Source organism: Macrotis lagotis, chromosome 1 (genome assembly GCF_037893015.1).
Source record: "Macrotis lagotis isolate mMagLag1 chromosome 1, bilby.v1.9.chrom.fasta, whole genome shotgun sequence".
Classification (NCBI taxonomy): Eukaryota; Metazoa; Chordata; class Mammalia; order Peramelemorphia; family Peramelidae; genus Macrotis; species Macrotis lagotis.
The window spans coordinates 151481703-151495449 of NC_133658.1; the positions used below are offsets into that span (position 1 = coordinate 151481703).

Consider the following 13747-nt stretch of genomic DNA (forward strand, 5'->3'; position numbering starts at 1 on the left):
TCATGTCCATTGTGTCTTCTTGGACCGTCCTCTCTGTAAACTAAATCCTGTCCAATTTAAGTCCTCCTTTCCCTGTTCCACCCAGCCTTGTCCTTCACTAACCACTCTGGCTCACATTAGTTTTTCCCTCTTCCAAAATCATTGAGTCATTATCAAGCTTACTCACATACTGCCTTGTGATATCTCTCACATTGTCTATTATTATTTTTTAACTCACTACTCAGTTTCAAACTTTTTGCACATTTGTGTCTTTAGTTCTTTAGACTGTAAGTTCCCCATGAGTAGAGACCACCATGCCTTTGACTTCTTTGCCTCTTCCACAGGGCTCAACGCAGAGCAGGTATTGCCCAAGTATTGGTTGGTTGGTTCCAAGAACATGTGGGTGTTGGCCTGGGCTCTCCTTCCCAGCAGAAGCCCTGAGAGCCGTCTGCCATCCTCTCCCCCTGCCCTTGGTAACCAGGGCTGCCATCTGTTTTTGTTCCTTCACAGTGTGGGGCTTTGGTTTCCTCAGTGTGTCCTTGATTAACCTGGCTTCTCTCCTGGGAGTTCTCGTCCTGCCCTGCACCAAGAAGACCTTTTTCAGCCGTGTCCTCACTTATTTCATCGCCTTGTCCATTGGAACGCTGCTCTCTAATGCACTCTTCCAGCTGATCCCAGAGGTGTAGTAGACTAGAAAAAAACAAAAACATAGTTTTCTTTTTGCGTCGACAGCTGGGATTTCCATCAGCTGACTTTCCCCTCTCACTTCATCCCATTCACTCATCCAATTGCCATCCAGAAAATAAAATTTCTCTTGTGGGCTGAGCCTCAACACCAAAAATGATTCTTCTTCCTGTTGCATCTCTAGGACCTTCTCTTATTCTTCCATAATCCCAGAAACCTCTCAAATTTGTCTCTGGTCTCTTCAGGCAATGTCAGGTGCAAGTTTCTTCCCTATTCCTTCCTTCCTCTATTTAGAGTTCCAATGTACCTTGACTTATCTTTTTTTTTTTCATTCAAACCTATGATTTCATCAGCATGGAGAACTCCAGTTGTGGAAATTCCCTCCACTAATACAGATCAGCAATTCCTCTGCAAATTATAGCCTTCAAAATTGCCTTTAAGGCACTTAAAATCTATCAAGAGGCAGGATGCAAACTGAGGTCTTCCTGACCTTGAGACTATCCCACTGTCCTGTATCAGAAGCAGTATATTCCTTAGGTTCTCATTCCCATAATGAGAGGACAGCCTGTACTTCTGGCAACTTCCTGCCTTCATGCTAAGGGAGATCAGCCCTTAACTCATGATCCTGAGGAGCACAACTACAAGGAAAACTCCTAAAAGATGAAATGTGGATCTGGGAAAGGAAGGAAGATCATTCACAATCTGGCTGATAGAACTGACATAAGGGGTGCAAGATGGTTCTAGTTACGGACTTCAGAAAACTGTACATAAAACAAAGAAGAGAATAAACCCAGAAAAAGTTGGTAGGGAGAATTATTTTGACAGCAACTGACCAACTCACTACCTTGACCTTGCATCTTGACACTTTGCTGATAGAGCTGGCTTCCTGATGGCTTAGTGGGCTTTTGTGAATTATTAAGCATTCATTACTTTGGGTTTTTAATTATGTAATTCAAGAGCTGTAAAAATGACCCCCAATTTGATGATATTCTTAATGGAATTCCTGCCTGGCAGGAAGTAAGTTCTTAATCAATGCCTTACTGTTGACTGAAGGTCCAGGGCCCTACCTGCCCTTTGTAACCCCTAAGTAAAGAACTAACAGAGCTTCATGCTTTGGCCAAATAAAATTTGGAAATCTCTGAACTTCTGCACTATTCCTTTTAGGAATGAAGTCCATAATCAGATGAATTTTTTCTTCCCTCAGAAGCACTTCTGGGAAACTCAACTAGTTTTGAGTCAAGGGCAGGTGAACCTTTGTTCCTTTTCTCAGAAAAATTAGTTTGCCTGGCCTCTAAAGTCCCTTTCATTTCATTGCCTTAGCAAAGTCTACGGTTTTTGTACATTACCTACCTTCCAGTTTCCCATACAAAGGTTTCATAACATAATGTAACATTATAGATTGTTAGATGAGAAGGTTCCATTCCTATAGTGGAGGCTGAAAGCCCACATGTGCCCACCCAAAATATTCACAAAGCCAAATGAGGCTTCTCTGTTTGACCTCAGATTTGGCAGTGAGCTCATCAAATATGCCCTGACTAAGGCAAATCCTCATCTTCTTGGGTTATTGTTTTTACAGCTCTAAAAGTTTGATTTTATTTTCTAATTTGACATGAAATGCCTCTTTTGCCTAATTGAGTAGAAATGAAATGATTGTCCATATGCTCCACTCCTATCACAGTTCACAGGTACTATTTTCTGGGATCCTGCTAGCAACCAGTATTTGACATAGCCTAATTCAAGATGGTGGCTGTGGCTCAGGATCTGTGAAGGAACTGGGACTTGGAGTGTGTGACACTGGGAAGTGCTGAAGGAGAAATTGTACAATGATCTGGGCAGTCCTAGAGCTCTGTCTTCTAAGTTAAAGTCTCCCAAAAAAAGAGAATTAGACAAATCTAGAATATAAGACCCTCCTTCTAATTGCTCCATCTTAATCTGCCCATAAATTTGGTTTGTATTTAACTTCCCTTACTAATCCAAATAATAGAAATGTGTGTGGATACATACATGAGACTGGATTTACCGGGCAAAAGTACCAGATGGAGTTCTGCCTGCTCCACCTACTGATGCTTCAAAGAAGCAAGAGCCTTTGGCTTCAAAATCTTCCATGGTCATAGAAAGAGCTCATGACATGTGTAACCACACTATTCTTCATTCAGAAGTTGGCAAATTTGACTGCAACAGCTTTTGGGAGAATCACTTGGAAGAAAATATGAATTTAAGGGCTCGAAGGCCTTCTTAAAACTCCTCATTGCAATCTGAATCAATTCATTAAAATTTTTTCCAACTCAAATCACTAACAAATGTTCTGTTTTCTCTCTCCCCCCCTATTTCTCCCTATCTCTGATTCTTCATTTTCCCCCCTGTTACTTTTTCTGCCTCTCTCTGGACACCAAACAAACCCTTTCCCCTTCTCTCCTCATTTCTAATCCTCCAAAACCTATGGGATGTTCTTCTTTTGGGTCCTTTTCCCTTTCCCTTTCTCCTTTTGGGTGGGGTTGGCCTCCCGACTGCAGTGTGGGGATACGGTCTCCTCTGTGTGACCGTCATTTCCCTCTGCTCCCTCGTCGGGGCCAGCGTGGTGCCCTTCATGAAGAAGACTTTTTACAAGAGGCTGCTGCTCTACTTCATAGCTCTGGCGATTGGAACCCTCTACTCCAATGCCCTCTTCCAGCTCATCCCTGAGGTATGCCGAGGACCTTCCCACATGGGAGGAGATCTGGTCTCGGGTGGATGGGTGGGCTCTAGTGGGGAACCTTCCACTTTCATGGAAGGTGTGGAGAGAACTCTTGAGTCCTGCCTTTAGTTTGAATTAGGACTCAATCTGATAGAGATTACTAGATGCTCTCCTGTTATCCCCTGCTTGAGCTCTTGGCTCTCTCTCAACCACAAATAATCTGTGTAGGTTCAACTCAAAGGTCTAGTTGGTTTCTGGAGTAAAGAAATAAGAGAAGCCACCAGAATACAAGTCTTCCTTAACAACTTCATTCTTCTCTTTTTAGAAGGGTGGGTGTAGAGCAAAGGTAACTAAGATGAGGTCATTCATGGTCAGGATTTACATGTGTTGGTGGCACCTTTGCCCCCTTGCACAGCTGAACTGGCATGCTCTCCACAGGGGGGGAACAGTGTGCAAATATTTAGAAAGTTTGGTAATCAGTTTCTGAGAGCCTCAATTTGATTGTGGTGTAACCAGTTACTTCCTCCCTCTCCAATTCATGAGATTTCCTCAGTCAATTGTTTCTGGCATATTTGAGCCTAACTATAATTGAGACAGATCCCAAAGAATACAAGTCCATGTTTGTATTTGTTCTACAGAGTGTGTTCATGTCTGTTTTCTCAACATGAAATTTATAACAACCTTGTGAGAGATAAGGCAGGTAATCCTCTCTTAGATAAGAAAGGTAAGTGATTTACCCAAGTTAGGAGCATAGAAGAGAGTAGGAGCTAGATATTTCAATTTCTTCCTGGTGCAATGACTGCAGTTCACAGTTGATGTTGAAGGAGAGAGATTAGTTACCTATATCTTACTCAGCATGTCTTTGAAGTGATTTGGCTCTCTTAAGTGGCACAACAATTTATCCTGACCTCAATTATTCTGTACATTCAGATTGTCTACTGATTGTTCAAGCTTATTGGTATATAATGACGTTCTTGGAAAATGACTGAGTTGCTCAAATCTTTTTTGGAAAACTCAGATCTCCCGAGATCATCCAGTAAGTTAACGGATGAAACTAAGGTTCATATCTCCTGACTTCTAGTCTTGTCTTCCATTGGATCCTGTTTGCTCCCATAGTGTAAAAGGAGAAGTACAGGAAGAACCTAAAACAAAAACTGGCATGTGTGGAAGTTAGTAGTCAGATTTCTCAGCTGGCTGACATGAAGGGGCTACAAGTCTTCTGGCATAATGAGGAAATGGATTTCTTCTCATAGATAGTCTATATTATTTCCCTTTGGGCTCCCAGAGACTTCAGACAGGGACCCTCTAAGTAAAAGGAAAAGATGCACATTGACATTGTAGTCAAATGGAGTTGACTACTTACTTGGAGAAGTTGAATGATGAATGATGTACTTTGAAGGAGAAAAAAATTAAGAGATTCAGAAAGAACATGATTTGTCAAACTATTATGCCCAAGGTCAGAAATCTGTAGTTTCTCAGTTCTTAAAGAAATAAGCTTAGGATTAGAACTTTTCTCTTAAATCCTCTCTAAACAGGCCTAAAAATCCTGTATCAGTGAAACTTCTTGGCTTGTTAAATCCCTACAATAGCCTAGGCTATTCCCAGAGCCAGAAGGCCCCAGTGATAGTTTTACTTTGCTGTAAACTCATTCTTTTGTTCTGGATCCACAGGCTTTTGGATTCAACCCCCTAGAAGATTATTATGTCTCAAAATCAGCAGTGGTATTTGGAGGCTTCTACCTCTTCTTCTTCACAGAGAAGATTTTGAAAATGCTTCTCAAACAGAAAGATGAGGTAAGGCTGAAGGGGCTGGCAAAGGAATTTCTCCTCACAAGGTTCTCTTCTCAAATAATTTTTATATATTTTATGTTACTACCATCCATAATTTCACCTCTTTGAACTTTCACATTGCTCTCTGGTGTTATAAACATCTCACCTCCAAGTAGAAAGAAGGAGAGAATGGTAAGGAGGTCCAAATTAAGGAATGATTGACCCAAGATAGCAGCTTGAGTACATTAACATCTCTATGATCTTATTCTATTTCCAAAAAAATGGTAGCTCTGTTCTCAGGGTTTTATCCACATGGGCTAAGATCAGCATAATAAGTGTGTTGAAATATGATGATAAAATGATGAAACTGGTTTTCTGGGGTGGCTTTTAATTAAATATAATTATCTAAATTATGCATATAAATATATATATGCCTATATCTATATAATTGACTAAAAACCTATTCTTGAAGAAGGGTTCTAAGAATGTTTTGAGGGGCAGCTAGGTGGTGTAGTGGATAGAGCACTTACCCTGTAGTCAGGAGGACCTGAGTTCAAATCCAGCCTCAGATACTTAGTAATTACCTAGCTGTGTGACCCTTGGGCGAGTCATTTAACCCCATTGCCTTGCCCCCCAAAAAAGAATGTTTTGAGTAATGTCAGTCTTTTTAAAATTAGGTATACATATTATAGCTTCCAAAAGTGATACTTTGAAGTGTTCTAGGCTCTTTTGGATGTTTTAAGTTTGCATATGTTTGTTTAAAAAAAATACAAGTTCATTTTATGGTCATATTTCATACCACCTCATGACCTTTTTATTGTTATCTAGTACAGTAAATCATATTTTTACCTTTTAAAATTATTTAATTTTGAAAATATATATCTTTATCTCTCCCAATATATATCTTTATCTCTCCCATCTAAATTCTAAGTACCTAAGGATGAGCTTCATATCTTATATTTGTGATATCTCCCCATGGTACCAAGGAAAAGTAACTCTTGAATAGTTGATATTTAATAGATGCATTCCTCATTTTTAGTTGACCACGTGTCCTTCATCTTCCTCTTCCTGTCCCTCTAGCATCACCATGGGCATAGCCATTACGTTTCTGAGACTCTCCCTTCTAAGAAGGACCAGGAAGAGGGAGTGACTGAGAAATTGCAGAATGGAGACCTGGATCACATGATACCACAGCATCTGAATAGGGATCTGGAAGGCAAGGCCCCAGGGATGGATGAGAAGGTCATTGTGGGCTCTCTCTCAGTCCAGGTATGTGGGTCTTCATTTCTTAAATGTCAGGGAACTATATAGATAAAGTGGTGGAGTTCTGGGGGTGGGGGTCTTCCATCTTTTTAGAAAAAGCTATCTTCCCTCTCAAATATTCTAATTGATTGGGGGCTGGGGTTGGGGCGGGGGGGGATTGGCTCTTTTATAGGACCTGCAGGCATCCCAGAGTGCATGTTATTGGATAAAAGGTGTCCACTACTCCGATATTGGCACACTGGCCTGGATGATCACCCTGAGTGATGGCCTCCACAACTTCATTGATGGCTTGGCCATTGGGGCCTCATTCACTGTGTCTGTTTTCCAAGGCATCAGCACCTCAGTGGCCATTCTCTGTGAGGAGTTTCCACATGAACTGGGTAAGTTAGGGGCCTCCTTGTTTGATTGAAGTAGGGTTATACAAGTCCCATAAAGGAGGAACCTTTATGGGACTTGTATATCCCTACTTCCAATTCCACAAAAATACTTTTTATGATTATTTGTAGAATGTAAGCTCCTTGAGAACAAAGATTGTTTGGGTTTTCTCTTTCCCCAGCAACCGTCATAGTATTTTGCACATAGTAGGTACCTAATAATTTTTAAAAATTGAATTAAAACCTAATCTGGTTTAAAATTTAGCCACTGCCTCTTACAAGAGGTAAAATTTCCTTTCTCTCCTTATTCTCCTTTATAACATGATAATAAAAGACATGCTTCTATTCCACTTCTCCATTGTGGCATAGAGGTGACCCTCCTTCTTGATGACTTGACCTAAAGAGTGCAAGCTTTGACAGGTCTTGCCAAACTGGAATAGACCCAGCCATGAGCTGCCTGTCAGTTTCTAAGGGGTCCATTAAAGGCAGAGAGTCTTCACCTAAAAACTGACTGGGTTTTTTTTTTCACCTTTATAGTTGCTCATAAAAACCAACTACCAAAGCAAGAAGCAATTATCTTTGTTAAACACATCTACTATATCTACACTGATGAAATTATGCATCTTTCTAATATTAATGTGGCATTTTAAAAGAGATGTTTTATGTTCTATGCCCTTTATCTTCCTGACTGAGAGCATTAAAAAGCTGTCAGAAGTCTAAGTTAGAGATTTTGTAAAGCCAGTTAGCTGCTAAAATGTGAGCCAGAAAAAGGAAATGAGGATTGCAATGAACTTACACATTTGCTTTTTCTTTTCTTTTCTTTTTTTTAGGGGTTTTTTTTTTTGCAAGGCAAATGGGGTTAAGTGGCTTGCACAAGGCCACACAGCTAGGTAATTTTTAAGTGTCTGAGACCAGATTTGAACCCAGGTACTCCTGACTCCAGGGCCAGTGCTTTATCCACTACGCCACCTAGCCGCCCCCACATTTGCTTTTTCATCAAACAAGATGGAAAGTGAAGCCAATTCTAGTCTGTATGCCTTTATTAATTCATGTGAGTTAGTTTCTACCACCGGGTTTTGAGCATTTGGCCAGTTTTTCCAGTTGTAGGCATCTCCAAAGCCTTTGGATATATATTTGCTTTTACTTTCATTGTTTTATGATAACTTTTGAGTAAGCCCTGTTTATCCATGAACTTTATATTTGAAATAATCCTTTCAGACTTTTCCCATCTTCCACATCTTAATCTAATTTTTTCTCTTTCCTTTGCTCATCTTTTTAGGAGATTTTGTTATTCTCTTAAATGCTGGAATGAGTATCCAACAGGCTCTCTTCTTCAACTTCCTCTCTGCTTGCTGCTGTTACTTGGGTCTGGCCTTTGGAATTTTGGCTGGCAGTCATTTTTCTGCCAATTGGATCTTTGCTCTGGCTGGGGGAATGTTCCTATATATTGCCCTGGCTGATATGGTAAGTCTCCAGAAGTTAATTGGGAAGAGCTAAAACTGGTTCATACATTCTTTGCATGAGAAAGAGTCTCAAGAAGATATTATGTACCACAGGGAAGGTTGTGATATGAAATAACATATGTACAGAACTTTACATACCTGAAATCAATATAAAAATTCTAGTTATTTATTATTATCATGTTTCATCAGGGCTCTGACTTAATGATACTTCAGGATTATAGGATAGTTTTCACAAGAGGTGATGACTGTGCTGACCATCCTGGTCCATTATCACTTTATGAAATGCCCCAGGCTCTCTTGGATCTTTAAAGGTGCATGGCAGCCTTAAATTGGCTACCTGGTTGGTAGCGTTGCTACATTTCCAGCATAAAGCATTCCTGAAGGCACTGGTTGACCTCCACCAATATTGTGAGGCTTAGGATAAGTACCTAGTAAAAACCCAGCTTCCTTTCTCTAAGCCATACTTGACGATGGGCACAAGTATATACTTGTTATATATGACTGGCCCAAATAGCTACTGTAGGCCACACATTTCTGACTGCATTCTGGAGGCAGATCAAGCCTGGGCTATACTGTGAGCACAATAGAAAGGGTTCTTCTGTTTGTAAAAGACATATTTTTAGCCTGAGTTCAAAAGCTAATATGGACAGGACCTTGTTTCCCATTACTCCAAAGTGATAATTGCCATGTAGAAAAGCTATTGTTGCTATTAAATTCTTCCTGCTACTGCTGCTGCCTTCTCTTCTTTCACATGGGAACCACAGAAGCCTTCAGAACTTGTTGAGACATGTGCTGGGTTAATAGGAAGATGTGTAAGGACAGAACTTGAACTCTCTCATTCTTGTTTTTTTTTCTTCAGTTCCCAGAGATGAATGAAGTTTGTCGAGAAGATGAAAGGAGTGGTAGCATCCTAATTCCCTTTGTCATCCAGAATCTGGGTCTGCTCACAGGCTTCACTATCATGTTGGTTCTCACTATGTACTCAGGTCAAATTCAAATAGGGTAGTGCCATGCCATAAATCATGGGGCTGGTAGTGGAACACACTAGGGTACCCTGTCAACAGGTAACACTGGTTTGAGGACTTAATTTCAACAAAGCACCACAGAAGAGGCATTTCTGTTAAAGACTATTCTAAGGACTATATTCCCTCATCTAAATGTCAGATCTCTTAAAAAAAAAAAAACACTGTATCCTAGAGTAAACTTCCCTAGTACCTGGGGAACCCCTCTTTCCGCTTCTCTTTTCTCAAAATGACTCTGGACACTGAAAACAACATGGAAGACAGACCCAGCTTCTCTCTTTGGCTACTTTCTGATATTTCTCCATGAACAAGCACTGCTGGCAGTGGTACCGACAAGCTCCAGAACCTATTTCCCTCTGATCCAGCACATATATCCCAGACTCTATAACACAAAACTAGAACTAGTTGTCATTACTTGATATTAGGAGATGCATCTGGACCTCACCATGTCCTATTTTGAGAAAGGTTGCCTCTCATTGTAGAGAGGATTCATCTCATCCCTTCAGAGTTTCTTTAGCTGCCTCATGCTTTTCAAAGGGGTTAAGGATGTTTTATGAGAAGATTCTATAAAGAAGGGAGAATGAAGACAAACATGAGAAGAAGAACAAAGCCACATTTCTTTTGCAGTGATGATGGCCTCTCCTTACTGAGGGACCATTGTGTGTTGAGCTTCCATAGGCATCCCCAGTATGTCATGATTTTTCCTCCCTTCCAAACTAGTTAAACAATAGGGGCGGCTAGGTGGCGAAGTGTATAAAGCATTGGCCCTGGAGTCAGGAGTACCTGGGTTCAAATCCAGTCTCAGACACTTAATAATTACCTAGCTGTGTGGCCTTGGGCAAGCCACTTAACCCCATTGCCTTGGGAAAAAAAAAAACCCAAAAAGCCCAAACTAGTTAAACAATAGACACAACTTTTACTGTTTCAGTCACCTTTTCCCTCCAGAGTAACACTGAGAATGGAGGAAAGGGATTCCTGTAGCTTCCAGGACTTTCTTCTTGCCTCTTTAGAAGCATCTCCCTGGAGTTTCTAGGGTACTCTTGTTAGAGAGGAGACCAAACACATCTTCTCCCCAAGTCAAGACTTCTACCATTGAGGCAAATTGAGGTGGGGATAGATGGAAGAAGAGTGGAGCTGGACAAGATTCAGAATGTGCTAAGGGGAAAATAGTGCTGTGATTGGACATGGTGAAGTATGAGGCCAGAAGACCTTGGTTTGAGCTGTGTAGAGGACTTAATGATTGCACTATGAATTAGCTCACAGTGCCACACCTATTTTAATGCTTTCTAAGAAAAACAAAATAGTGTGATTAGTCCTTGATAATACCAACTTTCTAAAGATGGATGTACCTGTTGGAGCTAAATCCCAGCCCTAGGGATTGTGATGGTATGGTCAGAACTTTGGCTTCAAGGGATAGCTGTTCCCCAAGTTCACTAGGTGAATTAATTTATTATTATCATATTGATAATGTCTAATTCTTCAGCCACTTGGGCAGTGAAGACCCCTGGAAGCCGTTTAGGCAGTGCCTCACTGTTGCAACCCAGGGGCTGTCTTGGCTAAAACTCATTTACTTAATTGGGAAAGTTGGTAGTTCACTGCTAGTATCTATGAGATTTTTTCCTTCTCATGTCTGCAAATGAGCATAGGGCTAATCTGTAAGAAAAGGTACTGCAAGACTCTCCATCTTATACTAATTAAAAACAGCTTTTTTTTAATCCCCTGGGGAACTTTCCTCATACCACTATCATGTAGAGAAAAAAGTGAGGGAATTGCTGACAATTCACTCACTGACAAGAGTTTTCTCTTTGTTTTGCTTGTTGCCTTGGGTAGGCTGAGGTTGGGCTAAATAGGGAGAACTCTTGGCATTAAGGGTTGTGGAATGTGCAACTTTAATCAGAATTAAGGTCTGTTTTGTACCAAAGAGCTGTTTCCTTGGATTTGGAACCTATCTTTCTCTTATTTTAAATAAACTCTTTTGCCTCCCCCCCCCAAAAAAATGGTTTCAGGAGCTGGACATCATTCTATACAGGTGAACCAGCAGAAAACCTGTATTTTTTAAACTTACATTTATATTAAAATGTGTAAAGTTTCTTCTAAAAGATTCTGCCTTTCCAAAATAATACTAAATTCTTGACCTTGTAGGAGAATATCAGTTTAGGGTCAGTGGCTTCCTTGAAGCCACTTAAAAATCTGAAATATTTTAAAATATGGTATTTTCTTTTTTCTTCCATACATATTAAGAACTTTCCCTTTTCTCATAATTGCCCCAAGGAAGTTTACATTACAATGTAAAATGGTGAAGAGGCCAGTTATAGCAAGGGGAAAGGACTTCCAGTATATTATTGCAACTGATTGAAAGCTGCCATTAGTAACAGACCTAACTCATGTGCTATTATATATTGGTGGAAAACTCAGTAGCATTTTAAAATGCATTTTCTACCAGATTTTTAACTGTTGAATGTTTAGTTTTAGAACAATTTGTTATATAGATGTCTAAGGATGATAGTATATCTCTACCATCTGCACCCCCATTTTTACTGCCTCTGTGGGCTGGCTCTATTTTACTCCCTGAAAGAGAGGAAGACTGAGATGGGGGAAGGAGGAGAGAAAATGGAAAGAACTTTAGTGTATCACCTCCTGGGAAGGAGAGAATACAAAAGTTAGACCATGGTACTATTCCCTATCACTTTGGGGGAAGACAGATTGCCTTCTGTTAACTAGGCCACAGGGTTCTTCTCAGCCTTTGCAGAGTTAGGAGCTGGGTTGAGCGAGAATGTTTGGAGAAGTTAGCACTTGAATGGCACATTCTTCAACCTTTATTTGCCCTTCATCCTGAGTTTGTAAGAAGCCCTTTCAGTCTACCTTCCCTATGGTCTATTATTAAATGAGCCATCTTCTAACACAACAGTCTCAAGATGGCAATCCGAAAAGGCACTCTGTTATTTCACTTAGCAGTACACATTGCATTTGAGGGTATGCAAAAGGAGAAATCAATTGAGTTTTTATTTCTCATTTTACAGTTCTGCAATTCCATCACAGTGTTCTTTTAAAAAACTCAGGTGTTATAAGAAAAAAAAACAAAACCCAAAAATATATTGTCGTGTGAACTGTAACAATTTTATTTGTAAGATTCTATAAATAAATTTATATTCTGTAATGACTGAGAATCTGAAGTGTGGTCTGTTACCAAACTACAAGATTTAGCTAGCCTATGTAAACACAAGGTGGCGCAAGGGTACACAGCTTTTTTCCCCCCAGAAGATAGGGTGGAATTAGTTCAAACTTGGTCCTATTCCTGGATGTTTTTCTCTTTGCCTATTCTGAAAATGGGCAGTATATTCATTTTAAAAGAGTAGTTTCATTGTTAGATAAAGTCAAATTTCTGGGGGGGGGGGCGTATAGAATTCTCCACTGTCCCAGAGAGCCATCCACTATAACCAAGAAACAACATCCAAACATACATACATAGAAAATAATTATAGAGTGAATTGGAGATAATCTCTGAGTCAGGGGAAGAGAAAATGGGGAATGGACCTGTGAAGGTCTCTTCCACAAGGGATGATTTGAGCTAAAATGCAGAAGGCAGAAACAAAGAATATACAATCCTGGTAGCCAATCAGTGAAAAGGCAAAAAATTGGGAAGTATCATATGCAAGAAACTGTGAGAAGGGTCTATGTCATTGGATTATCCCTTCACTCTTCTCCACACTGTATTCTTGACTATTCCAGGCTCTCTCTACAATACTCCAAAAACCTTTTCATCCTTGTAGCTGATCCCACACAATGAAAATTCCCTCTGCTCCTGCTCTTGGCTGAGTCTTCCCATTACTTCCATTTTAAGGGACTAGCCCAGGTCAGTCACCAAATTTATCTCTCTCTAGACTGCATTCCTAATTTTCAGAGTGTTTGTCTTACCCTTTAGAACATGATCTCCTTAAGGGTAAGGCCTATTGGGGCAGCTAGATGGCGCAGTGAATAAAGAATTGGCCCTAGAACCAGGAGGACCTGAGTTCAAATTCAGCCTCAGACACTTAATAATTACCTGGTTATGTGAACTTGGGCAAGTCACTTAACTCCATTGCCTTGCAAAAACAAACAAGCAAATAAACAGAAAAAAGAATTTGATAAAAGTCACTAGCAATTTAAAAAAAAGTAGGGATGGGGAGCTAGGTGGTGCAGTGGATATAGTAGTGGCCCTGGAGTCAGGAGGACCCAGGTTCAAATTTTGCCTCAGACACAATAATTGCCTAGCTGTGTGACTTTGGGCAAGTCACAACCCCATGGCCTTAAATAAGTAAAAAATAAATAAAAAGGGTAGGACCTATTTTTTGCCTTTCTTTGAATCTTCAATGCTCATAATAAGCCTTTAAATGTTCCTTGTATTGTCTAGGAAAAACTGGAAAGGCTTGAGGCTAATTAAGAGCTTTAAAGCTAATAGGATGATTGAGGTCAAGTCTATCTGTGTGATCCTGGCTGAGTCACTTGACCCTGACTGCCTCAAAAAAAAAGCTTTTAATTT

At 40.2% G+C, this 13747-nt stretch overlaps 1 protein-coding gene across 3 annotated transcripts in view; it reads left to right on the plus strand.

Moving 5' to 3' along the window:
* The window catches only part of SLC39A14 (solute carrier family 39 member 14), a 51989-nt gene extending 39604 nt beyond the window's left edge, over positions 1–12385 (plus strand). For 2 of the 3 annotated variants that reach the window (XM_074209139.1, XM_074209140.1), the window contains exons 4-9: positions 490–659; positions 5008–5130; positions 6187–6375; positions 6542–6749; positions 8023–8207; positions 9066–12385. In XM_074209139.1, the coding sequence (XP_074065240.1) occupies positions 490–659; positions 5008–5130; positions 6187–6375; positions 6542–6749; positions 8023–8207; positions 9066–9212 (1022 nt within the window). In that variant the 3' untranslated portion in view covers positions 9213–12385. Of the gene's footprint in view, positions 1–489; positions 660–3176; positions 3347–5007; positions 5131–6186; positions 6376–6541; positions 6750–8022; positions 8208–9065 lie in introns of all 3 variants that reach the window. The other variant, XM_074209141.1, reaches the window with a different exon arrangement.
* Positions 12386–13747: the final 1362 nt, after the last annotated feature.